Source organism: Megascapheus bottae, chromosome 18 (assembly GCF_031878675.1).
Source record: "Megascapheus bottae isolate mThoBot1 chromosome 18, mThoBot2.hap1, whole genome shotgun sequence".
In the NCBI taxonomy this organism is placed as follows: domain Eukaryota; kingdom Metazoa; phylum Chordata; class Mammalia; order Rodentia; family Geomyidae; genus Megascapheus; species Megascapheus bottae.
The window spans coordinates 38999093-39026745 of record NC_143526.1 but is presented as its reverse complement, the minus strand read 5'-3'; the positions used below and the strand labels follow the sequence as shown (position 1 = coordinate 39026745).

General features: G+C 49.5%; 2 protein-coding genes across 6 annotated transcripts in view; both read left to right on the top strand.

Annotated features, from left to right (window-relative positions):
* Positions 1-1577: 1577 nt before the first annotated feature.
* LOC150050563 (uncharacterized) lies at positions 1578-15106 on the top strand. Its single transcript, XM_090352465.1, has 4 exons — positions 1578-1691; positions 6232-6358; positions 6839-6949; positions 11435-15106. Exons 1-4 carry the CDS (start codon positions 1677-1679, stop codon positions 13141-13143), a joined length of 1962 nt encoding a protein of 653 aa, XP_090208591.1. The 5' UTR covers positions 1578-1676; the 3' UTR covers positions 13144-15106.
* Positions 15107-24774: 9668 nt separating this feature from the next.
* The window catches only part of Elmo2 (engulfment and cell motility 2), a 36958-nt gene continuing 34079 nt past the window's right edge, over positions 24775-27653 (top strand). For 3 of the 5 annotated variants that reach the window (XM_090352462.1, XM_090352459.1, XM_090352463.1), the window contains exon 1: positions 25428-25512. The gene's annotated coding sequence lies outside the window, so the exon portion shown is untranslated. Of the gene's footprint in view, positions 24930-25427; positions 25513-26089; positions 26258-27653 lie in introns of those variants that run through there. The other 2 variants (XM_090352461.1, XM_090352460.1) reach the window with 2 other exon arrangements.

Below are 27653 nucleotides of genomic sequence, written 5' to 3'. Positions count from 1 at the left end.
ATGACTTATGTAACTGCAACACTGTTGTACATCACCTTTATAATAACAATAAATAATTTATTTTTATAAAGCATCCATTCTGAAGCCAGACTGCCAGGTTCAAAGCCAGGGCTACCAATTCTCCCTTCTGTCTCCATCTATGGAATGGAAATAGCCAGGGTGCATACTTCATGCGTGATTTTAAGGGAAAGTAGCTAGATCCATGAACACAGCCCTGTTCAGCCCTATTGGCTTTAGTACTGGCAGAAGGAAGGGCTGCCACACTGTGCGGAACAGGTCTCAATGGAGTCAGGTCTTTTAATTAAAAAAAATCCCTTGGGGACATTAAAAGTGAACATGGAGAGTGATTACAGTGGTGACAGCAGTCAAGAAGCACTGTTCTTGGCTTGGAGTTTGGCCTACTAGTAGAGTGCTTGCCTAGCATGCACAAAGACTCGGGTTTGAATCCTCAGTACCACCTTTAAAAAAAAAAGCTGGAAGTGGTGTTGTGGCTCAAGTGGTAGGGCTCTAGCCTTGAGAAAGCCCAAGGACAATGCCCAAGGACAGGCCCTGAGTTCAAGCCACAACTTGCCAAAAAAAAAAAGAGGCACTGTACTTATAAACTGATGTATTGTAACTCCTTTGTGCAACTATTTAAAGACAGTAAAAATATCTTTAAAAGTCTAAAGGAGGGGCCGGGAGTTTGGTCTAGTGGTAAAGTGCTTGCCTAGCATGCATGAAGACCAGGTTCAATTCCTCGGTACCACATACATAGAAAAAAGCCAGAAGTGGTGCTGAGGCTCAAGTGATAGAGCTCTAGCCTTGAGAAAGTCCAAGGACAGTGCTCAGGCCCTGAGCTCAAGCCCAGGACTGGCAAAAAAAAATGTCTAAAGGAGGAAAACTAAAATAACAGACTCCTTTAAAGCATATCTGTCTCTGCTTTCACTAGTTTCGCTAATTATTTTAACCTCTAAGCATTAGAAATACCTGTAGAAAAATAAAGAAACAGATCTTTGTAAGGTCTTTGTTATATCACTTCTATATCTTTTATTATGGGAATAGTCAAAACATACAGAAGTAAGGAAAACACTATAATAACTCCAAATCACTTATGACAGCTTCAACAGACAATTATATTGTCTGCGTGACAATGATACTGTCACACATGTACATGAGCCCACGCAATCGTCTGTATAATATCTCCCTTTTTACTTTCTTTATATGATAATTTTAAAGTAAATCCTAGTATGTAACATGTTTAAGAATGGTCGAAAGTCTTGGCATCTCACCCTTTACTATAGTACAGCTTGTGTAGCCAGATCTTAGTTGGACTTTGTGTGTGTGTGTGTGTGTGTGTTTGTGTGTACTCATGCTTGTGCACTGCTAGATTAGAAGCAGGCATGGAAATAGTGAGGCACCAATGTCGACCCTTTGCCATGAAAAGCCTGTTCTCTGAGCTCCATGTGGTGACACCAAGGTTGCCATTGCACAAGCCTGCCTGCCTCTTCTGCACTCTGTAACACCAGTGTCTCTCAGTGTCCCACCAGGAAGCCATTTGTCAGTGGCATGTGTGGATCTCCAGGAGGCACAAGGTGACCTTGAAGGCCGAACACTGACCATATCACTTCTGACTTCTGTGCACCTTCCCCGTGGTCCAGCCTGCCGTGGCAGTTCCAAGCTTCCAGGAGCTGAAGAGAATGGATGCAACTCAGGTGAACAGCTCACTCCTCTTTTCCTTGTTAGCATCTCTTAGCTACACAAAGTCGGGGGCAGGGGGGATTCTGCTGTGACATTTCCACACACATATGCAAGGCATTCCAGTGGGTTCTCCCACTGCCACTCTCCTTGACTCCTTTTACTCTCCAGTCCCTTGTTCTGTTTCCACTATAGTCTTCTTTTTTCACCCCACTGTTTATTGTTACTCCATGTTTCTTCCTCTCCTCCTCCTCCTCCTCCTCCTCTTCCTCCTCCTCCTCTTCCTCCTCCTCCTCTTCCTCCTCCTCCTCCTCCTCTTCCTCCTCCTCTTCCTCCTCCTCCTCCTCCTCTTCCTCCTCCTCTTCCTCCTCTTCCTCCTCCTCTTCCTCCTCCTCCTCCTCTTCCTCCTCCTCCTCCTCTTCCTCCTCCTCCTCCTTTTCCTCCTCCTCCTCCTCCTCCTCCTCCTCTTCCTCCTCCTCCTCCTCCTCCTCTTCCTCCTCCTCTTCTTCCTCCTCTTCCTCCTCCTCTTCTTCCTCCTCTTCCTCCTCCTCTTCCTCCTCCTCTTCTTCCTCCTTTTCCTCCTCCTCCTCCTCCTCCTCCTCCTCCTCCTTCTTCTTCTTCTTCATGGGTCATGGGGCTTGACCCATGCCCCTGAGCCACAGCCCCACTTCCTGTTTTCTAGTGCTTAATTGGAGATAAGAGTCTCATGAACTTTAGTATCTGGGCTGGCTTTGAACTGAGGTCTTCAGATCTCAGCCTCTTGAATAGCTAGGATTACAGGCATGAGCCACTACCCCCAGCTTTACTCCATGTTTTCTGTGACATGTAGGAGTTTGGGATTTTGGTAGTCATGATTTCTTGTTAATAGTCTTTCTTCATTCATTCATTTTTCTTCTCTATTTTTTTTTGCCAGTCCTGGGCTTGAGCTCAGGGCCTGAGCACTGTCCTTGGACTTTCTCAAGGCCAGAGCTCTACCACTTGAGCCTCAGCACCACTTCTGGCTTTTTTCTATGTATGTGGTACCGAGGAATTGAACCCAGGTATTCGCCCATGCTAGGCAAGCACGCTACCACTAGGCCAAACTCCCCGCCCATTCGTTCATTTTTCTCTCCTACATGGTTATTTTTGTTTTCTTTTTCTCTTCCAGTAGCTTTGAAGGTCTACATTTAATTTTTGTTCCATTATTGGCCACCTATGCTGTGTTAACACACAGATAACACACTTCTGCTAGCATCCCAAGTTTTTGCCTCTGTTATCGCCTAAGCAGGCACAGCTGTCCACACCTCGGGTTTGATGCAAATCATCTCGCTGCTGCTCTTGTCTTCCTTTCTTTTTTCATTTATGCAGTTATCACTAACTCTGCCTGCCCTTCTTAGTTAGGAAGCAGCTTGGTGTGCCCTCTGCAGTCCTCTGCTGACCCCAGGTGTCCTTTGGGTTCCAGGGCTGATTTTATGACCTCATTCCAGACGATTCTGGGTAAGGTGGTGATCCTGCCCCACCTCTGCCCTCCAGTGTCAGGGCTGGTCAGGGTTAGCACCCACCACTGGTGGCATTATGTGAGACTATAAGCACCCCTTATAAATAACAGCTCTCTCTGGCTTGTCTACTGCCACTGTTGTCACGTGTCTTGTTAACTTTCTGAAAGTCTGCTACGTTTGGATGGAGATCTGTGGGCCGTGGCACACAATGACTGCAGCGTCTGCCCTCTCAGCCTGGGGGTCTGATGCACCATTGTTCTGCTCAGTTCTGGGAATGGGACCATGAGAGGTTCTGACTCAAAGTCCATTTCCTTCAGAAGATTCTGCAAAAAGACCACCTGCCATATCTCCTAGCATTTGGAGAGACCTAGGAGAAGGGACGTGGCACTTTGGTTCTCTTTCCTTTGTGAGTAACCTGTTTCTATCTTTTCTCTTCCATCATTATGTCTCCTCCTCCTCTCCCCCCTCCCTCCATTGCCTTTGGATTTGAGATTTTTTTTTTACTAGGTAGCAGCTGTTTATTTGTTCTTTTTTCTATCTGCTCTGTAAATGACTACGCTAAGAACATGAAAACACACATGCTCAGAGGTGTTTTGATCTCTTTGTTTGCTTCCTTCTACCTACCTTTTTGTCCTGGAATACTGGAGGTCTCCCTGGAGTCTCCCCTCAGTCTGCTCCTGTGCTCCTTTGCTTTACCTCATTATTTCCATTTTTCTGGGTCTTTGACCTGTACATGGGGAGATTCATTCATGCAGACCCAAAGCCTTCTCAGCAGAGTTTTGGTTTGGCTCTTTCTCAGATCAGCAACAAAATAGTTAATATCTGTGGTCATTTTCTTATAGCAAACTTTTCTTGTTTCATGGAAGAGATACTCCCCTGTACATCAACTCAAGATTATGAATTTGAGCATGTAAAAATTATTCTCTTCAATATCTTACCTAACTTTGTTCTCACAGTTACTCATTTATTTATTCATTTCTGTGCTTAGCTCTTAGGCTTATCAGTTATCTTATCATTTTCTTTACATTAAATTTGTTCAGCGATCTCCAAGCCTTGTCTCTTTTTCAATATATTTTGATGAGTTTATGATATTTTCATCAATGTATACAATGTATCTCTTTTTGTCAGTCTTGGGGCTTGAACTCAGGGCTTGGGCAATGTCCTTGGGTTTTTCTCAAGGCTAGTACTCTACCACTTGAGGCACAGCACTACTTCTGGCTTTTTCTATGTATGTGCTACTGAAGAATTGAACCTGGGTCTTCATGCATGCTGGGCCAGCCCTTTACCAGTAGGCCATGCTCCCAGCCCTACAATGTACTTTGATCACATTCAGTGTCCTTACCCTTTTGGGGGGGGGCAGGCCTGGGTGCTGTCCCTGAGCTCTTCAGCTCAAGGCTACCACCCTACCCTTGAGCCACAGCCCCATTTCCAGTTTTCTAGTGGTTAATTGGAGATAAGAGTCTCACAGCTTTGTATTGCCTGGGCTGGCTTTGAACCATGATCCTCAGATCTCAGCCTCCTGAGTAGCTAGGATTATAGGTGTGAGCCACCTTGCTGGCCCTTTACCCTTTACCCTTTCTTGTCCCACTACTTCCTCCCACTAATCCCTTCCTTTGTCTCCCTTCTACTTTCACATGAGGGAAAATGTGCAGTATTTGCAGTATTTGTCTTTCTGAGTCTAGCTTTTTTTTTTTAAATTTGTTGGTCATGGGCTTGAATGCTGGGCCTGGGTGTTGTCCCTGAGCTCTTCAGCTCAAGGCTACCACTCTACCACTTGAGCCACAGCTCCACTCCTTGTTTTCTGGTGGTTAATTGGAGATAAGAGTCTCACAGACTTTAGTGTCCAGGCTGGCTTTGAACCAGGACCCTCAGATCTCAGCCTCTTGAGTAGCTAGGATTACATGTGTGAATCACTGCTGCACCATTGAGTCTGGCTTATTTCGTGTAACATGATGATTCCTAGTTCCATCCATTTTTCTGCAGATGACATTATTTTATTCTTCTTTATGGCTGAATAATACTCCATCGCATGTATGTACTATATTTTCTTTATCCATCCATTGGTTGCTAGGCACTGAGGCTGTGAGTAGTGCTGCAGTAAATGTGGAGGGGCACTGTATCTGGGGTGTGCTGTAAAGGGAGCACATCTTGGCAGTGCTGTGAGTATGAGCCCTAGGCTCTTCTCTCAGACTCCTGGAGCAGGTCCCTGCCTTTACAGGAACATCCTTCTGAGCACCACCTTCCTCCAAGGATTCTGAGCAGCCTTCTGCTAACCATGTGCCCTGTTCTGCTCCAGCTTCCCCTGCTCCTGAGCTGGCAGCTCCTGCCAGGCTTTGCAGATGGACCTGAGGCTTCTGCCTTGTGCTCAGTCAAGCACAGCACCTTCCGTGTCCTCCTCCCTCTGTGTGTCTCCCAGGAACGAATAGGCATGGTATGCCTTTCTGGTGGATTCAGTGTTTGTGCTTCTCTCTGCTGCTGTTTTGGAACCAGAAGAGCTCGATCCCAGAGCTTCATTTGCTCTTGAACTTGTCTCTTCAGAGGCCCCCCCTCACTTTTTCACAGCTGCTTATGGTTCCACTGCAGGCCAAGGCTCTGCTGGAAGCTGCAGAAGAGGCTGTTGGTTCTGTTTTCTTCATGGATGCCAGCCTGCTCCTCCCCCGTGGGTCCCAGGCTGAGTTCCTGGTGAACACATTCCCTCAGTGATGGCTTGGGCTTTCTCAGAGATGCACCTATATCTGGATCCTAGATCTGTCACCTGAGTTCCAAGTCCCTGTGCCACCTGCCACCTGGACTTCTCCATCTGTGTTCCACAGAATCCTTCACATGAACATGTTTAAGCTCTGGCTCTCTCAGCTTTCTCAATTCTTGTGCTGTAGAGTCTTCTTCAACCAGAAGGGGTGGGGGCCATCAGGGGGGAACTCAAATTACTTTACAAATTACTCCATGAACTTATAAATACACAGAGGGCTGAGTGGTTGAATGAGCTGTCACAGGAGGTGAGGAGGCAGGGCAGGCCCATAATAATTTGCAGCATCTGGTCTGATGCATTTCCTATTGAACATACAACTGCTGGTTACAGGAGCCAGTGCTGTTCCGAGATGTGTGTGTGGACTTCTCCAGGAAGGAATGGCAGCTGCTAGACACCACGCAGAGGCTTCTGTACAGGGACGTGATGCTGGACAACTACCGGCACCTGCACGCCCTGGGTGAGTCCAGCCCCCAACCCCACCCATGACATCCAGCACCTGCATGCGCTGGTGAGCCCAGATGACTCCCCCTACCCCCGACATCCAGGACCTGCACATACTGGGTGAGCCCAGACGACTCTCCCTACTCCCGACATGCAGCACCTGCATGCACTTGTCAGCCCCCTGTGACTCTCAGGAGCCCAGTTTCCTGTCTTTGGATCCAAATCCTTACAGAATAATACCTTGGAGTTTGGGGTCCTAAGGCACTTTCAGGGCACTGGAGAGAATATTGCGTTCTCACTTCCCCGGTAGCAAGGTTTTCACCAGAGGCCCACCTCCCAGGGCAGGACAGCCAGCTGTCCCCCTCCAATGGGACACTGGGTGGCTGGCTTTGGTGAAACCCAGAATGACCCTGTCATTGTGTGCTTAGCTCTTCTTGTACTTCAAAGAACCTGAACCCTAAGCAATTTTGCAAGTCCCCTGTTGTTTCTCATCCAGGACTCTGTGTTACCAAACCTCAGCTGATATGCAACCTGGAACGAGAGGAGGAACTGTGGATAATGGAGAGGGAACCCCCAAGTCACAGCCACTCAAATCAGATGCAGTCAGGTAGGAAGACGAGGGAGAATCTACATCCTGGCTGGCCAGGGTGTGGATTCTGTGCAGTGATTAGAAATCCCCTGTGCCAGGCTCTGGGCTTTGAGAAGGGAGTAAAGGGCATGATGACACACTTCAGATCTCAGACCTCTTCCGCATAGACATTCTTTTGTGTCCTTGAGTGTTGGGCGGGAGGGGGGGGGCGGAGAGGGAGGCGGTTTGGTGCGGGGACTTGAATTCAGGGTTTAAGTGCTGTCCCTTAACTTTTTTTTCTTTTTTGTCAGTTGTGGGACTTGAACTCTGGGCCTGGGCATTGTCCCTGAGATCTTCAGCTCAAGGCTACTGTCCTATCCCTTGAGCCACAGCACCACTTCTGGTTTTCTGGTGGTTAACTGGAGATACAAGTCTCATGGACTTTAGTGCCCTGGCTGGCTTTGAACTGTGATCCTCAGATCTCAGCCTCCTGAGTAACTAGGATTATAGGCATGAGCCAGCATGCTAAGGTTGGTGTTCTATCACTTGAGCCATAGCTCCATTTCTGGCTCTTAATCTGGACTTTTGTGTGTGTGTGTGTGTGTGTGTGTGTGTGTGTGTGTGTGTGTGTGTGTGTGTGGTCTGGCTTTGAACCACAACTCTCAGATCTCAGCCTTCTAAGTGGCTAAGATTGCAAGTGTGAGCTGCGGGTACCCAGCTGGAATGGAATTTTGAATGAAGGGAAGAAGAGAGCTAGTGATTGGGCAATTTCTAGACTAGAAGAGTGAATTCCAAGCTTCTGAGACAAGACTGTTTGGTGTGATGAGAGGAAGTTCAGGGTGGTGGAGTAGCTTGCAGACCTGAAGAGAAACTTAGAAAGAAAAAAATTTGGGGTCAGGGGTTTTGCCTAGTATGCATGAAGACCTGGGTTCGATTCTTTGGTATTACATATATAGAAAAAAGCTGGAAGTGGTGCTGTGGCTCAAGTAGTAGAGTTCTAGCCTTGAGAAAAGTCTAAGGACAGTGCTCAGGCCCTGAGTTCAAGCCCCATGATTGGCAAAAAAAATAGGTAAGTTAACAGGTCACAGAGAACACCTTCAAGTGTCGTAGGAGAAGGTCAGTAATGCAGAGCACAGGATCAACAAAGACAATGCACCATCCGTCCAGAATGCTAGGAGGCTGGAGGGTGCAGTCCCAGAGCCCTGGTAGCAAGGAGGTAAGGAGGAAAGAGGAGATTCCAGTGTGGAGGTGCACAGGGACAGCCAGCACGGCCCCTTGTCTCTTGAAAATTATCCCAAAGAAAATGGAACCAAGCATCAATTCCATTCTCACTAGATGCAGCTGAAATTGCAATGTGAAAAATAAATAATAGAATTTAAAGCTGAAAAACCTGCCAAAAGCAGTGAAAATCAGGCTTACTCGTGAAGCTAGAGAAACAAATGGTGTAGGACAGTGCTCTAAAAAATACATTAGCATGTATTGTATAGACTGTACTTATCAGATGGGCAAATTTCACTTTTAAAAGGGTTAAGGACCATGGCTCAAAGGGATAGAGCTTGCCTCACAAGTTGGAGGCCCTGCAGGCCAGTGCTGTAACCATTTAAAAACTGTGATCAGAATGAGTAAACCTCACTGCAGTAGGACAGAGAGTGGCAAGGACTCACTGCATGGCCTGGGGATGCTTGTGTCCTGAGTAGAATGCAGGACACATGAAGCAAAACTGCAAGGGAACGTTGTGACTCAAATGAAGTAGCCCTTCTTATAGGAGCAGACAGACTTGGAAACTTGCAGATGATCTCTTGAACTTCTGCAGTGAATGTTAGTACAAGAATCTAGCATAAAATCCAAGCATATAGGTTTTGTGAGCTATTGGCTTTTTGTTTATCTACTGGGGGAAAGCCATCTTTGTAGAGGAAACCAGTACTGAGACTTGAATTCAGGACCTCACACTTGCTTAGCAGACACACCTATCACGTTAGCCATATCACCAGTCCTTTTTGCAGTCATTATTTTTCATTTAGGATCTCATGTTTTTGCTTAGAGCTGGCCTCAAACTGTGATCCTAATACCTAAACCTCCCAGTGGCTGGTATCACAGGCACGCATCATCATGCCCAGTTTGTTGGTTGAGATGAACCCTTGCTACCTTTTTGCCCAAGCTAGCCTCAATGGTCCTCTCTATCTCAGCCCAAAGTATCTGGAATTGCATGTGTATGCAGGTCCAAGGAAAGTTATAAGACTCTTTTAAGTGTACAGTTGATGTTGCTGCATAAAGTGTGAGCAAAGAAGATAACAATGATCACCCATAGATCAAATTGCTTACAACAAAGACAAACGGTAAGCCAGGCCCAGTGGCCCATGCCTATAATCCTAGCTATTTGGGAGGTAGAGATCTGGAGGATTGTGGTTTGACAACAGTAGGATTTCATGTGTTCCATCATCCCTGCTATGCAAGGAAGCACAAGGCTACACTCAAAAGCAAAACACTATCTCAAAAACAACCATTTCACAAAGGAAAGACAGCCTCAAGTGGTACAGCCCCTGCCTAGCAAGTGTGAGGTCCTGAATTCCAACCCCAATATGACTAAAATAAAATAAAATCCCGCAGCCAGGAGTTCGGCTTAGTTGTAGAGATCTTGCCTAGCATGCATGAAGGCCCGGGTTTGCTTCCTCAGTACCACATACAAGGCAGAAGTGATGCTGTGGCTCAAGTGGTAGAGCTCTAGCCTTGAGAAAGCCCAAGGAAAATGCTCAGACCTTGAGCTCAAGCCCAGGACTGGCAAAATAAAATAAAATACAATCCCAAGGTTAATAAAAGCCCTTGGAGCCCATTGAGTAGCTAAGTGCTTGAGTTATTACAGGAAAGAGAAGAAGAAAACAGCATAAATCCAGCAGTAAAAGCTAAGCGCTAAAGACTTCCATTCATACTAAAACCTTCACAGAGATGCACAGACTTGATTCATCACATCCAAAATGGAAGAGGGATGAAGGTGTCCTTGGGGAGGTGAATGGATAAAGAGAGGTAGCACATCTGGCCAAGAAAAGAAAGCTGTCAAGACACACGGGACACAGAAGAAGCTTAGAAGAGTGAAAGCAACCAGTCTAAAAATGCTACATACAGGATCCTCCAGCCTCACGAAAAGCCCGACCTTTGAGGTGGTCATAAGGATGGGTGCTGGCCAGAGCTGGGTGGAGGACAGGGAGCTGTTGGGTGTGATCTGCTCCTCAGACACCTGTCACTACATATCTGTCCTGATCACAGAGCATGCCGGACTTCGTGTGGGCCCCAGGGGAAGTCAGGGCTCAGGGTGGCAATCGTGTGCCCTTGTCACAGTTAACCTGGATACACAGAGCCTCTCCCACCTTCCATTCCACTTTACCATAAACCTCAAGCTGCTCTTAAGAAAATCAGCTCGTTTTTAAAGAATCAGTTTTGTGGCAGGGAACAGGTGGATACCTGCAAACCAGCACTGAAGGAGGGAACGGAGATTATCCTCAGGAGGGATTCTGATTGTTACACCAGCATCAGAGTGGGGAGGTAAACTTCTCTCTCTCCTCTGTGTTTTACACACTCATATGATGTGGTTTCCCAACCACATGGAGATGTCTTCAAACTTTAGGACACAAAGGCTTTTCCTAATTTTCATTTGGAGATTGGAGTACAGAAAGGAAGAAAGGAGAATGGTCAGAACTATGTAGATGGAATAAGGATGCTGCTCTGACTGGTCTGAGAGAAGAGTAAGGATCTCATCCCTGGTGAGGGTCCACATTTAATGCTTGCTCTGACCCATGCAGAACCTTAATCCTCTTTGTCTTGTTGTTCAGTGTTTCCTGTCTTTGCCTCATTTTGAATACCTTCCATCCTCTGTTCCCAGATCACTATTCCTTGTGTGTTTTTAAATGTATTTTTGTTATAAAGGTGATTACAGAGGGGTTACAGTTACATAAGTCAGGTGATAAGTACATTTCCTTTTAGACAGTGTCACCCCTTCCCTCATTCTCTCCCAGTGTCTTTGTGTTTTATTTCAAGTTCTCTTGAAATAAACATGTTTATAACAAGCCAAAGCTACTACTATTTAGTTTCAGCTCTTTCCCTTTTTCTACTACAGAGTGTGTCTTTGTATTCCTATTACTGAACCAAAAGGCTTGAAGAAAGGTTTTCTTAGGACTGCTCTCTTCCCCAGAGAGTGTTTCTACAACCCTAGAATCAATTCAGCATACAGGAAAAAAAATCGTAAGGACTATGTTAATGTTGGGCTCTTGTGGATCACACCTGTAATCCTAGCTACTTGAGAGGCTGAGATCTGAGGATCATGGTTCAAAGCCAGCCTGGCACAAAAGTTGTGAGACTGTTATCTCCAATTAACCACTAGAAAACTGGAAGTGTCACTGTGGCTCAAGTGGTAGAGCGCTAGCCTTGAGCTTAAGAGCTCAAGAACAGTGCTCAGGCCCTGAATTCAAGGCCCACAACTGACAAAATTTTAAAAAAAACTTATAACATATAGTTTATTTTTCATATTTCTAGAATCCCGGAGTGCCAATAACATGAAAGGAGAAACACAAGAAAGTGAAGAGAAATATTTGAGACCAGTTTTATTTACCCACAACAAAACACAGAAAAAAGAAAGAAAGAAGAGCTTAAGAGAATCAGTTAATAAAACCACAAATTTGGTATCCTCAAGAAAAATAGCCTGTACATGCAACTCATTTGGAACAAGCTTGAAAAGCATTTCAAAATTAGTTATCAGTCATGGAAACCATGTAAGCAAAAATTCTACTGCTATCAGAGGAGGCAGATTTCTTGACACTGAGCTGGAGGAAGCCCACACAGGAAGGAAGCCCTGTAAAATGCATCCAAACCAGAAACCTCACAGTTCTGATGAGGCTCTTGTTCATCATCGGAAAAATGTGTCTTTGGAGCCGCTTCTTGACAATACTAATTGTGGGAAGGCCTCACACAGAAAGACAGCCTTTGTTACAGGTGAAAAAGTTCCTACTACAGAGAAACCATCATCAGGTAAGGACTGCAGACTAGTCCTTAGGAGAACATTAGAGCTTGATTCTAGTCCCAAAACCCTTAAGAAAAGAACATCAAGTGAGTCCAGCGAGAGTGCGAAATCCTCGTGCATCAGCTCAAGACACAAAACAACTCGTGATAAATGTAACAAACAGATGGAGGCCACTGAGAGGAAGTCACACCTTCCCCAACAGGAAAGGATGCTCACAGATGGCTGTGATGGCCATGAGCGAGCCTGTGTCAGGGCCAAGGCCACTGACCATGGGGTAAGTGAGGAATCTCTCCATGAAAAATCAAGTGACACCACAGGAATGCCCAGGACGGGCCCTGGACAGGACAGCACTTCTCAGGAGCCACTCCCGACTTCCAAGGAGAGAAAAAACGCAAGAGGGAAAAACTCTAAAGGTAGTAAAGATAAGAAAACCTCTCTCTTAGAGTCTGAACCCACTCCACAGGGGAGACCACGTTGGGAGAGAGCCCCTGAGGAGGGTAAGGAGAGTGGGGATGCTGGAAAGCGGGACACCTGCTCAGGCCAGAAGTCCCAGGCCTATGGTCCACGTGGGAAAAACTCTGGAAGCAAAGCAGGCCTCACCCAACACCAGAGCACACATAAGGGGAAAAAGACCTTTGAGTGCAGCGAGTGTGGGAAATCCTTCTCGGTGAAGTCCAATCTCACGGAACACCAGAGAACACACACAGGAGAAAAGCCACACAGCTGCCTGCAGTGTGGAAAGTCATTCTGCCAGAAGTCAGCCCTCACGGTGCATCAGAGAACTCACACAGGAGAGAAGCCATACAAATGCAGCTCGTGTGGGAAAAGCTTCTGTGTGAAATCAAACCTCACTCAGCATCAGAGAACCCACACGGGAGAGAAGCCCTACAAATGTAGTGAATGCCCACGATCTTTTGGTGTGAAATGCAACCTCGTTGTGCATCAGAGAACTCACACAGGAGAAAACCCCTACAAATGTCCCACGTGTGGGAAAACGTTCCATGAAAAGTCAGCACTCACAAAACACCAGCGAATACACACTGGGGAAAAGCCCTATGAATGTAACGAATGCAGAAAAAACTTCAGCCAGAGGTCAGCCCTCACGAAACATCAGAGAAAAACACACAAGAAGAAAACATCCACCAATACCTGCCCTATGCAGAAAGAATCCTGCAGCCAGCCAAATGCCCTGAGTACCAGCGAAACTGGAGCACAGAAACCTTAACAGGCCAGCATGAGCCACAAAGGCTTCATAAACAGGCTTCATGACTAGGCGCTGGGAAACTAAGGTCGATGTGCAGGCATGTGAGTGTCTTGATGGTGTGAATACTTTCAACAGTACTAAAGAACATGGGTGGAAATGACCTGTGGGATTTCCAGCAGAGGGGGAAAAAGATGAATCACTAACATGGAACCAAGTAGAGCATCAGGAACTGTATCCAGTTTGGTTACCATCTTAAGTCGTTTAGGAATGATGCTGGGTACCAGTGGATCACTCAGGAGGCTGAGATCTCAGGGTCACGGCCCGAAGCAAGTTGGGCAAGTCTGTGAGACCCTTATCACCAAAAAGCCAGAAGTGGAGTTGTGGCTCAAGTGGCAGAGTACCAGCCTTGAGTGAAAAAGCTAAGGGACAGTGCCCAGGCCCTGAGTTCAAGCCCTAGTATGGGTGGAAAACAATTTTCCCCCAGAAACTGTCATAGGCTTCCTCCTTCGAGGACCTCCCTCCAACTCACTTCCTGTGGAAGCAATGACTCTCTTTGTCAGCCTCGTGCTGAAACAACTGATCTTTATTCTCAGGTGGAGGGGCTCTAGTGGGGACAGCAAGCTAACTCCTGGGCAGGCACCAGGTCACCAGGTACACTGCAGGCTGGAGGAGCCCAGCATGGCTTGCTGCTCATGCAGGATGGGGCAGAGGCTCTGTGCCTCCCACTGCAGTCTGAGGAAGCCAGCAGATGCAGGTAGCCACACCAAAGGACCCAGGCCATGGGAGAGGAGGTAGGAGATGGGAAGGAGCCATGACAAATTCCCCCACCCCTCTTTCCTCAGGATGCTCTCAGACAGAGCAATCCACACAAGTACTTGGAGAGCGCAGGGGACAGAGCAACGGGCTGCAGCTTGCTGCGGCCGGTCCCTTTTCCCTGTTCTCCCTGAGGCTGCATCCCCACAAGGTGTTAGCATGGACATTCTTGCCACAGGCTCTGGTTTCTCCCAGGCTAACACTAGACACTCCTGGGGAAATAGGGAAAGAATAAGAAAATAAGTTGAAAAAAAGCAGGAAAAGAAAACATCATTATAGAAGATGGTTTTTAGCCATAGGCAAACAGTTAAAAATCTAAATACATTTCTTTGAGGAACAAAAACAATAAATCTAAAGGCAAGCAATAGAAGCTTGTTCGGATGGTTAAGGAAAGAGCACACTTGTTACTATAAAATGAAATACAGAGTTGTCAAGGATGGTAGCTCATGGCTGTCCTCCTAGCACTTAGGGAAACTGAAGCAGGAGGATGAAGAGTTCTAGACCAGCCTAGGCTACATAGTTACATTGTCTTAAAAACAAAATAAGTTTTATAAAAGACAATATGTTATGATGTTGTTGGAAAAGCTAAGAGCCAGACTCACTGGCAAGTTGTGCCTCACACGGTCCAGTATTGAAGAACCTGCCACTGCTATGCCACCCTCAAGTGGCCAGAACTTCACAGAGCGGCATCCTCTCCTGGGGTTGCAGTCATCAGAGATTATTGCCTCTGCCACCCAGGGCTGTGGAAATGGAATCTCCAAGCAGAACTCGATTTATCTCATGGCTCACGTCCAATCCATTCTACAAAGGTCAGATATACACATCTGAGCTGGGAGAGAGGCTGGCAATTCCAGTCGAACTCCTATTCTGGAGAGGCAGGGCTTGTCCCTGTGAGCTGCCCCCATGAACTGCCACCCACCTCCCTCCTTCCTGTGACCTGACCCTATGGAAAAGGGTCATTGAACAAGACAGGGGTCTCCTACAAGACAAAGCAGATCAGCCCTCAAGGGGAGGATGAAAGATAGTGGGAAAGAATAAAGAAAGGCTCATCAATAATTCTGTCACAGTTGACTTTGGGAAATAGAATATAAGCTGTCTAGAGGAAATACAAGGGGAGCTACCTACAAAATTAAATTTTTCTAGTGGCTACGTTCAAAGCAGTAAAATAAAATATCTGAAATTAATTTTAATGATATTTTATTTCATCCAACACACCCAAAAGGCTTCAATAGATAACCAATATGGAAGTTCTAAGTGTGATCTACTAAGTCTTAGAAATTCAGTGTGTATTTTAGATATTAGTCCACTTCAACTCAGAGTAAGGCAATATCAAGTGTTCAATAGTTTGTGGCTGGTGTTTGGGACATTGCTAAGATAGAGGAAATTAAATCAGGACTCAATTTTATATCATTAAAAAATGGATCCCACTGGGGCTAGGAGTGTAGCCTAGAGATAGAGTACTTGCCTAGCATGCACAAAGCTCTGGGTTCGATTCACAGATACACAAAAAAAAGCTGGAAATGGTGCTGTGGCTCAAATGGTAGAGTGTTAGCCTTGAGAAAGCCCAAGGACAGTGCCCAGGCCCTGAGTTCAAGCCCCAGGACTGGCAAAAAAAAATGGATTCCAGGCTTGACTTAAGGTTAAAAATATAAAGGCCAAGCATCCATGACTCATGCCTGTAATTCTAGCTACTCAGGAGGCTGAGTTCTGAGGACTGAGTTCTGAGGCTAAAAGGCGAGGGAGATTTTAATCTCCATTGAACTACTGAAAAGCTGAAAGTGGAGCTGTGGCTGAAGTGGTAAAGCACCAGCCCTTGAGTGAAAAAGTTCAGGGACAGTGCTCAGGCCTTGAATTCAAGCCCCAATACCAGCACCAAAAAAGAAAAAGACAAAAGAGGACCAAATCTTCAAATAAACCCCAGAAAATATAGATGAAAACATAATACTCTGTTGTATGAACTTTGCCTCTGATGAGAGTTCTTTCTCCAGACCAAGCATCCGATCAAGACTGAATATCCTTCTAAGCACTGAGCTGCTATAGACTCAGTATATGACTGACCAACTGCTATCATTAAACAATTCATAGAAGAGCAAATACTAAGTGTCCAAAGATGCAGGTCCCCGAGAGAGTGAGAGAAATACAGATCCAAGCCCTCACAGCCCCTCATGTTAGTCACATAGGCCAGCAAACAGAGTGTGTGTGAGCTAACACCTCTGAATGGGAAGGGACGCGCTTCACCACAGCCCTAGCACCTTGTGGCAAAACCGTCTGTCCGGATCCCAGCTCTGTGCCTGGGCGGTTCCTCACCCTGAAGTCCCACGCTCAGAAATCCACCCCGTGGAGACAGAAGAGCAGAATGGAGGTGGATGTTCCAACCCACCAGTGCTCATGATCACAGTGGGGAAAATCCTAAAGCAAGGTGGAGCACAGGAATGGCCCAGAGACAATTGCCTCTGCCTCCCGTTTTTATTCTCTCTTCCTGGGGGCACACTAATCAGGCAGCGGAACTTTGCATCTGTCCTCTGGGGCTTCCAGCATGGATGAATTCACTTCTTCCATCTATTTTCCCCCCACACTGCATTGTGGGAGGACTCTGTTTTCCTGCTGCCATGACAACATAACCTAGAGGGTAACATGTAAAGAAAGAACCTTAGCCAGGCCCAGGCAGTCCGGGCCTGTGATCCTAGCCACTGGGGAGGCTAAGATTTGAGGACAGTCAGGGAGACTCTTATCTCTAATCACACACACACCCCAGAAGTGGAGCTGTGGCTCAAATGGAAGAGTACAAAAGCTAAGGAAGAGTGTCCAGGCCCTAAGTCTGAGCTCCAGCACACAAAAAAATAATAAAAAAAAATACTTGCATATCAGTTGGTAATTGGCAGCTGAGTCAGTCCCCTGATGGTTGTCACTTCCCAGCGGCCCTGGCGTCTTCCTTCAGCTCCCTCCCCTCCCCTCGCTGGGGAGCAGTGGGAAAGGAAGGCGCAGGACTGGCCGCGTGGTGGAAGGGTAGCAAGTGTGTATTTGCGGACCTTCTCCAGGAGCTGCTGTCCTGAGCTGCTGGGACTTGTTCCTCACTGATTGCTAATATTGTCCACTACTAATTAAGATGGCTTGCTTCCCTTGGAACCGTGTTCTTATTGCTGGAGACGCAGCTCCTAGGGTTAAACCAGCTCAGGCTGGCAACTTCTCTCATTCAAACGTGCACAGCCTCCCTGAGGTACACATGAAAAGCCGCACACCCACCAAGTCCCAGCGTGGTTACTGTGCTTTAAAGCATCACTAAGCTAGGGTATAACAGTACAAACCTGTAATCTCAGCAATTCAGAAAGTAGTTAGGAGACTGGAGGTCCCAGGCCACCTCAGGCAAAAAGACAAAACTTTCTAAAATAAACGCAAGCAAAAAGAGTTGGCAGCATGGCTCAAGTGGTAGAGTATTTACCTATCAACCATGAGTCTCTGAGTTCAGTCCCCAATACCACACGAAGAAGAAGGAAGAGGAGAAGGAGGAGGAGGAGGAGGAGGAGGAGGAGGAGGAGGAAGAGGAGAAGGAGGAGGATGCTTGGCGGTGTGCTATCTTGAAGTGAACCTCATTATTAGTGTATGTGCAGGGGGCACTCCAGACTGAAAGAAAAGCCTTGTAGAATGCTGGCCCCCAAGGTCAGAGTTCACTTGCTTAACCTACTTAATAGCTGTATGGCCAATGACTTAATCTCTCTGTGCTCCACTTCCACTTGTGAAAAATGGAGGTAATAATAATAATTCCTAACTCAGAGGGTTCGGGTGAAAGTTCAATTAGATGTGGTGTGTAAAGCCCCTAGGAGTAAATAAATTACTGTAAAAACCCTTCAAACAGTGCCTGCCCTCCACCCCAGCGTAACATTGGTAAGTGGTAGCTATTATTTTTATTTACTCTGTTAGCTAGGAAAAAATTTGAAAGCCTCAGTGGATATGCTTCTACATCTTTCTGCCCTGTTACACACACACACACACACACACACACACACACACACACACACACACACACACACACACACACACACACACAGTTGGGGGTGGTTGTAAGTGGTGTCTTGTGCCAGCAGGGGGCGTGAGTTTCTCACAGGCAGCCTGGACCAGAGCCCCTGGGACTCTTGTGTTTTCACCCTCACACAAACACCACAACCCCTCATTCCTGGAAAGAACGATCTTCTCCAATTAAGTTACTGTGAGTTATGTGAGCCCCCGTCTGCAGGAGCCCAGGCTAGACTGGCTGTCTGCCTTCTGCCCTTTGCTTCCCGCTAAGAGAACCAAGTCACCATGAATTTTCTTAATGACGCTTTATTCGCCTGTTCCAGCCATTTTTCTTCCCTTTCTTTCTGAGGCAGAGACAGTGAAACGTGGCGGAGAAGACACAGGCCTTGAGGTTAGACAGAACTGGCTTTGGATCGAAGCTCTAGTTGTCTAGGGAATAACCCAAGCAAATGTCACAGTCATGGGTGGGTGTCTCAGTGTCCTCGCTTGTGGAAGAGTATGAATGGGATTTAGAAGAGTGTGAGGTTGAGTCAGCTGAGTTTACAGAATGAGATTCCTGGGGGAAGCTGTCCCTACTGGGTAACACATGTGGGAAGACGAGGCACGAGTGCAGAAGTCACACTGGCTTGGGAATCAGCTCCATGGTTGGGCCTGGGTCTCTTTGCACCACCCAATCTCAGTCTTCCTCATGTGTGAAACGAATACACCAATATCTACAGAAAGTTGACTGTTTTAAGACTGAGACTCACAACCAATGCCGGTTCTATTGCTGTTGGCAGGTATATGTAGATTGTGTCATCTCCCCAGTCTGGTGGCAGTGACTGTCACAATCATTGTGTGTGGAGATAAAGACCTTCCATTTACCCATGGTCTATTTTAATTAATGTCATTAAAAATGCAGAGGTTAAGTGCCAGTGGCTCATGCTTGTAATCCTAGCTACTCAGGAGGCTGAGATCCGAGGACTGTGTTTCAAAGCCAGGCTAGGTAGGAAAGTCCATGAGAACTCTTATCTCTAATCAACCATTCAAAAGCCAGAAGTGGAGATATGGCTTAAGTGGTAGAGCACTAACCTTGGACAAAAGAAGCTCAGGGTTAGTGCTCAGGTTGAGTTCAAGAGCTCTAATCCTGAGTTCAAGCCCCCCCCCCACACACACCCCGGAAAAAATAGAAAAAGAAAAGGCAGTGAGTAAGAAATGGACATGTGTACATTCTAGGTTCTTAGGGTCCCCTGAGAACTAGACAGCCGACATCTCTGTTGTCGTGGAATTTAGCACTGATGTCAGAGTCAGAAACTAGACAACACCGTAGGAGAGCTGGGGGGAGAGGCGGGGGCGGGGGCTAAGGGGAAGGAGAGGGGTGGAGGGGCTGGATTCGTGGAGACAGTGGCCCGGGAAGCCTGGAGAGGGATGGAAATGGATAGAGGAAGCTCACAGGTGAGGGCTGGGGTGGGCCTCCTTGGGGCAGCAGGGCAGTTAGGGCCCGGAGCAGAGGTGGGAAGATGCTGTATGCGCAGTTTGGGAGACAATCAGAATGGGGGCAGAGGAGTGGAAATGGATGAAGTCATCGCAGTAGTCGCATGCCAGGTTGTCCAGAGCATTGCCGGCCATGGGGAAAGTCCCCACCTCTCTAAAGATGGCCTGCCTTACAGCATCCATGTGTGCTCAGGGGCTGGGGGAAGCCACGAGAGGAAGTGTACAGGTGTCAGTCATATCCGCAGTGGTGACCAACACCCGAGCCCAAAGGGTTGCTTTGTCTCACATGTTGGAGGTATCAGATTATAGTGGTGGGTCCCATGGCTTTAGGCCTGAGCCCACACATGGTGAGTACCTGCCAGAGGAGGCCTGCCCACCTCATGCCCAGATTTGGAAGGGAGTGAAAGAGGCTGGGATCCCACAATCCCACAATGGCCTGAAGACCTCCCACTATGTCCTGCCTCCCAACATCACCACGCTGAGACCTTCAACACGAAGCTTTCGGGGGATGTTTACAATCCAAACTACAGCTCTGCAGAAGCAAAGACGCTAGGGAAGAGAGAGGAGACACAGGGTCCCCTGGCTAAGTAGCAGAGGGGCCGGGGTCCATAGAGAGGGGACAGAAGCCAGAGCACAGCGGAGTGGCATTGATGCAAATGGCACTGTCATTTTCCTTTTCCCCTCAGCACACACTATGGAAACAAGGTCATCAGTCCAGCAAGAGGAGGTGAAGGCAAATGATGAGAGATGCCAGAATGCTCATGGGGGAGGGGAGCAGGCTAGCTGGGACACATGTACAGAGGTGCTGTCCTTATGGAAGGACCCGCCCCAGTCATCGCTGACCCAGGAGTGGACTAAGTGATGAGCTTGATTAAGAAGATTTGGGGGGCCGTGAGTTTGGCCTAGTGGTTAAAATGCTTGCCTAGCATACATGAAGACCCGGGTTCGATTCCTCGGTACCACGTACATAGAAAAAAAAAGCCAGAAGTGGTGCTGAGGCTCAAGTGGTAGAGCTCTAGCCTTGAGAAAATCCAAGGACAGTGCTCAGGCCCTGAGCTCAAGCCCAGGACTGGCAAAAAAAAAAAAAAAATTAAAAAAAGAAGAAGAAGATTTGGGATTCGGGGCTGGAGGTGTGGCTCAGGTGGTAGAGTACCTGCATGGCAAGTGCAAAAGCCCTGAGTTCGATCACCAGTACAGAAAGGGGTGGGGATGGCAATTTTCCCAGTGAGAGAGAAGGGTGAGTGGGTGGGGGGTGGGGGGAGGCCCAGTGGATTGGGGAACTGGGAGGACGATTTCAGTCTGTTCCACTTTCATATGCCATTTTAGGGGAACTTAATATAAACCACCCACATCATAAACATGGGAAATAAAATAAGAACACTTAAAAGGAACCGAGCATCTACTACCTGCCAAGCACTGTACTGAGAGTTGTATGTTTGCTAGCGCTCATGTAGCCACCATTGTTAGAAGAATGCAAAAGGAATAGGCCAGACTCTTCAAGAGGCGTGGACTGTTTATTGAGGAACGACGAGGGGCACAGACCTTCCCCTGGGACTGGAGGTTGTGCGTCCCAGCTGGGATAGAAACTGGGTTTTATGAGATCTGAGCAACTAGGCAGGAATGAATGCAAAAGCCATTAGGTCAAGGGAGGTGGTGGGGGGGTGGGCTTTCTGGCTAGACCCATGATGGGACGTTTACAGCCTGGCTTCACAATCAGAATGGGGGCAGAGGAGGGGAATGGAGTGCGGTCACTGTAGGAGTCAGGCAGTCTGCACTTATCTTTGGTGGCCTGCCTGGAATCTGTATACATCTGGGAAAAAAAGTCAATCCATATAGGATCCTCGTATACACAAAAAGAATGGGCCTCGAGGGGAGCCACACGGAGTTATGAGAAAAAGCAGATTCCCATCAGTCATGAACATCCATTAAGGCTGGATAGACAGATATTCCCCCTCATCGTACGGTGTACATCTCAGGGAGATCCAGCCACCAAGCCCACAGAGCTGATGTGTGTGTGGCCAAGTCTGGGGTCTGAGCTCCTGTGCACTGCCAAGTGCCAGATACCACCAGTCAGCTGCTCCTACTGGATCTCAGCCTGAACACAGGATGTCCCACCCTGAACACAGGATGTCCCACCCCGGCTGCCCAGTAGAGAGCCAGAATGATGATGGAAAGATCGGGAATGCTTCCTTGTGTGAGCGAAGCTGTGGATCTGTGTCTACGCTCCTTAGGTAGAGGATACCTATGTTGCCATAACTTGGCCAACCAGACTCCAGCACTCTGACCTACGTAAGTTCTAATCAAGAAGAGGAGAAAAGCCAAGGGGCACTGGATTCATAAGCTTTGTTACATAACAACTCTTGTGTACAACTACTTCAAGATAATGAAATAAAGACAAGCTGTTGTATGGTGAGAAAACAGAGAAGCCACATTTTGAGAGGTCAAATCGGGAGTCTTTATTAAAAGGCTAGTGACTCACTGCATGGTGGACTCGTCTCAAATACCAGCAGCCCTAAACAGACCCTTTTTTTTTATTATTTTTGCCAGTCCTGGGCTTAAGCTTAGGGCCTGAGCCCTGTCCTTGAACTTTCTCAAGGCTAGAGCTCTACCACTTGAGCCTCAGCACCACTTCCGGCTTTTTTCTATGTATGTGGTACCAAGGAATCGAACCCGGGTCTTCATGCATGCTAGGCAAGCACTTTAACCACTAGGCCAAACTCCCGGCCCCCCCTTTTTTTTTTTTTGCCAGTCTTGTGGCTTAAACTCAGGGCCTGGGCCACTGTCCTTGAGCTTTCTCAAAGTTAGCACTCTACCACTTGAGCCACAGCACTACTTCCAGCTTTTTCTGTGTATGTGGTACCAAGGAATGGAACCCAGGGTTTCATGCATGCTAGGAAAGCACTCTATCACCCACATACCCACCCCATTGCACCAAACTTTTAAAGGCAACAACTACAGGCTTGGGGTGGAGACCAGGCCTTCACAAAAGCAGACCTTATCTGGATATCCTCTGGCAGAAGCTCAGGTACCAGAAGAACTTTTCCACCTAGGGAAGATAGGCCTCAACCTTCGTACAGGGTAGACAGGGTATACTTAGAGGCTACTCAGAGGTTGGTGATTCAAGCCATTTAGGGAGCAATGAAGAAAGAAGTGATTCTCTGTGCGCAGCATTCCTAAGGCCATGACATCTGCATTTCTCCTGGAGCTGGGTATCTGCATTTAATGAATGGCTTCCCTCATCTCTAGATCTTCCAGCACTGGGTGAATTCCGTCCCCCCAGCAAAATGGGTGTAAGGAGTCTTAGACCCAGCCTTGCTTCAATACATACTACAAAAGAAGAGAAGACAAAGCTGGAACCCACCTGGCCACCTAAATACCCCGTGGGCATCGGCAGTCTTCGATCTTTTCTATACCTGGGTCTCCAGCTCCAGCTCCGCAGGAGTGGTTACTATGACTGGCCCTCGAAGAAAAGGCTAAGAATGGTGAAGCAGAGGTGGATGATTCACTCCTGGGAGTAGTGTGGACTGAGTGGGGCTGGGGCTGTGGTGAGGTGGGAGAAGGAACCCAGGACACACAATTTAAGAAGGCTTCTCTCAGGCTAATATGAGAACAGGACCAGCTCTAAAATAAAAAGGGGAGACAAGAACAAAAGTAGCCCTCAAAAACAACAAAAAAGAAAACTTAAGGATAATCTTCCCCTCACACAAACCTCCTCCCCCTCCAAATTGATTATAATGGTCATTTATTTGCACACAGTATTGTGCAGAAAGTGAACCACCCAGGTCAGCAGGAGCTTTCTGCTCCCTGGGTCCTTTGGGGATCCTGTCACCTTCTCATTTGGTGGCTCCATAATCCTGTCACCATCACAGTCAAGGAGAAAAAGGAGGAAGAGGAGGGGGAGGAGGATGAAGAGGAGAAAGAGGAGGAAAAGGAGGAGGAGGAGGAGGAGGAGGAGGAGGAGGAGGAAGGATCCTAGACTTCACAACCTGAGGTGTCATACATTTCTTCCAGGGCAAGAATACAAACTGGTATTTGTTACCAGGGAAACTGATTTGGAAGGCAGGGACAAGGGACGTTGGTGGACAGGCAGGGACACTCCCAGCGCTTACAACTCAGTGGTCCAAGCCCATGCAGTGGGCAGAGGATGGAATCTAAGGGAGCCGAGTGGAATCCGAGTTACAGGCTCCAGGCTGGCATAGCTGTGTCTTTAATCTTTCTGAGCTTTGGGTTCCTTGTTTTTAAAACTATGCAGTTACCCCAAGTTACTCAGGAGGCCGAGGTCTAAGGGTCACCGTTTGAAGCTAGTTCACACGAAAGAGCCTGTTAACTTAGCTCCAACAAACAAGCAAAAAGCCAGAGGTGGAGCTATGGTGTAAGTGGTAGTGTGCTTGCTGAGAGTGAGAAGACTACCAGAGTGCCTGGGCCTGAGTTCAGGCCTAGTTCAGGCCCACCCCCCCCTCCACCCCCACCCCCACCTCCACTACCAACCCCCCCACCAACAAACCCCCACCCCCACCACTACCACCACCACCCCCACCACCAACCCCCCCCACCAACAAACCCCCACCCCCACCACTACCACCCCCCCCACCAACAAACCTCCACCCCCACCACCTCCACCACCACCCCCACCCCCTCTCCACCCCCACTCCCACCACCCCCACCCCCCCCTCCACCCCCACCCCCACCCCCACCTCCACTACCAACCCCCCCACCAACAAACCCCCACCCCCACCACTACCACCACCACCCCCACCACCACCAACAAACCCCCACCCCCACCATCACCACCACCACCACCCCCACCCCCACCCCCACCTCCACTACCAACCCCCCACCAACAAACCCCCACCCCCACCACTACCACCACCACCCCCACCACCTCCACTACCAACCCCCACCCCCACCACTACCACCACCACCACCACCCCCACCACCTCCACTACCTACCCCCACCACCACCAACAAACCCCCACCCCCACCATCACCACCACCACCACCCCCACCCCCACCCCCACCCCCACCTCCACTACCAACCCCCCCACCAACAAACCCCCACCCCCACCACTACCACCACCACCACCACCACCACCAACAAACCCCCACCCCCACCATCACCACCACCACCACCCCCACCCCCACCCCCACCCCCACCTCCACTACCAACCCCCCCACCAACAAACCACCACCACCACCACCACCCCCACCCCCACCCCCACCCCCACCTCCACTACCAACCCCCCCACCAACAAACCTCCACCCCCACCACCTCCACCACCACCCCCACCCCCTCTCCACCCCCACTCCCACCACCCCCACCCCCACCCCCCTCCGCACCCCCACCCCCACCCCGGTGCCGGAGGCTGCTCTGGAGAGGGAACGTGGCAGCGCTCTGGGAAGGGGTCGTGCTGGTCTCTGCTCGGCGTCGCTGCTCGGGTCGCCCGTGTCGTCTCCGGAGGCTGTGCCTGGAAACCAGACGGGGGAAGCGGAGGCAGCGCGGCGGCCGTCGGGTCTGGAGGAGGAAGCGGGCGGCCGCGGCCGGGCGCCGTGGGGCGGGGCGGGGGAGGGGCCGGGGAGGGCGGCGCGGCCCCGACCGTCCACGCCGGTCCCCAGCCCAGCCGGCCCACGGCGGAGCGCGCGGGACCCCCACTGGGCGGAGGGGCGCCAGGGTCAGAGCTTCCCCCCCGCACTGTGTGCGACTGAATAATAATAACGGGTAAGAAGGAGGAGGAGGAGGAGGAGGAGGAGGAGGAGGATGGAAGCTGCCCGGCACCCGCAGGGAGGGACAGCGCGGTCCCGGGTCGGGCAGCCCGCGGGGAAAAGGCACCCTGTCTCTTTAAGAGGCCTCCGCCGGGGGGCGGGGCCTGCCGGCGACCCCCGGCCCGCGCTAGCAGCGGGGCCCGCCTCTTTTTGAGTGACGGACCACTTGCCCAATTGAAGAAAGAAACTCCTAGCAAGACCGCAGAACGGACTAATAGACTCCCAGGAAGGGCCGAGGGGGGGCGGGACCCGGGAAGGCGGGGCGGGCGGAGGCTGGTGGGGCCGCGGCCGCGGAGACCCGGGCGCTGGAGCGGGGCCTAGGTCTGCGCCCCGGTGAGTGGAGGGCGCGCGGGGGCCGCGCGGGGATCCACCGGCGGGGGGCGGGGGCGGCAGGAGCAGCGTCTGGGCGAAGGGGAGGCCCCGAGGCCACGGCCCGGGCCGCTCCGGGCGGGGGTCTGGACGGCCGGTGCCTCGGGCCTCGGGGGTCGCGGCCTGGTGGGGCCGCGGGGTGGGGTGGGGCCGGGCGGCGGCACCGGGGGCGGGGGCGGGGGGCCGGGCAGGATGGGGCCCGGGGCTGAGGACCGTGGGGACGGGGTGCCGGGGTTCCGGGAGCCTCGGGAGCCGCGGGGCCCTGCGCGGGTGCAGCCCGGCCCTGGACGCGGGGCGGGCGCTGCGTCCTCCCCGGCCCGGCCCGGCCCTGCCCCGGCCCCGCGGCCCCAGGCTCGCCCCGCCGCGCAGGATCCCTTCCACACGGCCCAGTGTGGGGGCTGCAGCCCTGGTTCCCGGCCCCGGGTGAGGACGGTGCCTGGCTCTGCGCCTCCAGCATCTCACCCGGGTCAGGCCCTGTCAATGGTTACTAGAAAACAGCAGGCCTAGGTGTGCAGGGAGGGCGGTGTGCGGCTGGGCACCTGTGGGGAAAGGACACCAGCTGTGTGCGCGTGCGCGCCAGAGGGCCAGACCACCCTGGACAGAAAGCCCAAGACCTCCTGCAAAACACAGCAAAAAGACCTGGAAGCATGGCGCGAGTGGAACAGCACTTGGGGGTGAGGCCTCGAGTTCAAATCCCGGTACTGCCAAGGTGATGACTAGTGGGGTGAAACAGGCCGCGTATGTTATTCTAAATGTCCAGTAGCTGTTTTGGGAATATAGACGGCAGATGTAATTAATTGTAGTGCTTTTTCACTTCGTGTAGTCCAAATGTTACCATACCGTGTAATCGGTGGGACAGATAATTTAATGGCCTAGCTCTTGGGGATGTGCATATTTTGTAGCCAGGACAGCCCATCGCTCACTGTAATTTAGCATTGCTGTGTGCCATGTGCCATGTGTCTAGTGTTTCTTCGCCACTTGGAGGAACAGCTGCGTTTCACTGATGAAAATAATGAGGTGCCCATGTTAGGACTGTGTGAATGGAGAAGGTAGACTGAGACCTGGGTCCGTGAATTAATTAGGCTACCCTGGGATCTGCCCGCGGGTTCTCTACCACTTGAGCCACTTACCAGCTGTTTTTGAGCTATGGTCATGAGACTTTGGGTTCCAGGCCGGTCTGTGGTCCTCCTGTTTGTGCATCGGGAGCCCTGGTTGAGATGGAATCTCATGAACTTTTCTTTATTGGGGCTGGGCTCGAGCTACCATGTCCAGTTGAGGCTGGTGATTCTTTCTACTTCCTAAGCTGCTTCTACAGGAAGTCAGGTTTAGTCTTCTAATGGCACCACTGTCTAGCATGTTGTAGCTTGTTCTGTGCTTTGATAATATCTAGGTGCTATCAGTACCATCTGCCCCAAGTGGCTACAGGCAAGCGTATTTAATGCAGTTGAAGAAAAATAAAACCTGCACTAGACCTGTCCCACGTTGTCTGTGGTCCAGGCACTCAGAGGCTGAGGCCGGAAGATCCTACAAGTGTAGGGATTCAAAACCACACTAGGCAACATGGCAGGATGCTGAGAAAACCCTCAACCAGACACGTCCTTCTCTGACGCACTCACTTCCCTCAGTCTAGCCAGCCTGGTCCCCAGATCTGGCTGGAAAAGAAAACTTTCTACACTTTAGCATCTCCAAGGTTCTGGGGACATTAAACTTGTTCCCAGATTGACCATGTTCAGTAGTCGTTGAGTATCTCCCCTAGGCCACCAGACGTGATTGGAGAGTATCAGTTGCCATTCATCTTCACGTGCTTAGCACAAGCACTTGGAAAGACAAAGCCAGGCTACATAAAGTGACCTGTAAGTGTGGTAAAGAACCAGAAGACACTGTGCGCCCAGAGCTACAGAGTAGCCTTATGGCCAGGCTACATTTTTATTGATGACTGACGTGTGAGCTGTGGGCCTCTCTTCTTACTCTGCTTTTTAAAATGCTCAAAGCTGGTGCTCTGTCACTTGAGCCACAGCCCCATTTGTGGCTTTTTGTTAGTTAATTAAAGTCTCACAGATTTTTCTATACCTGGACTCTCTTTGAACTTCAGTCCTCAAATCCCA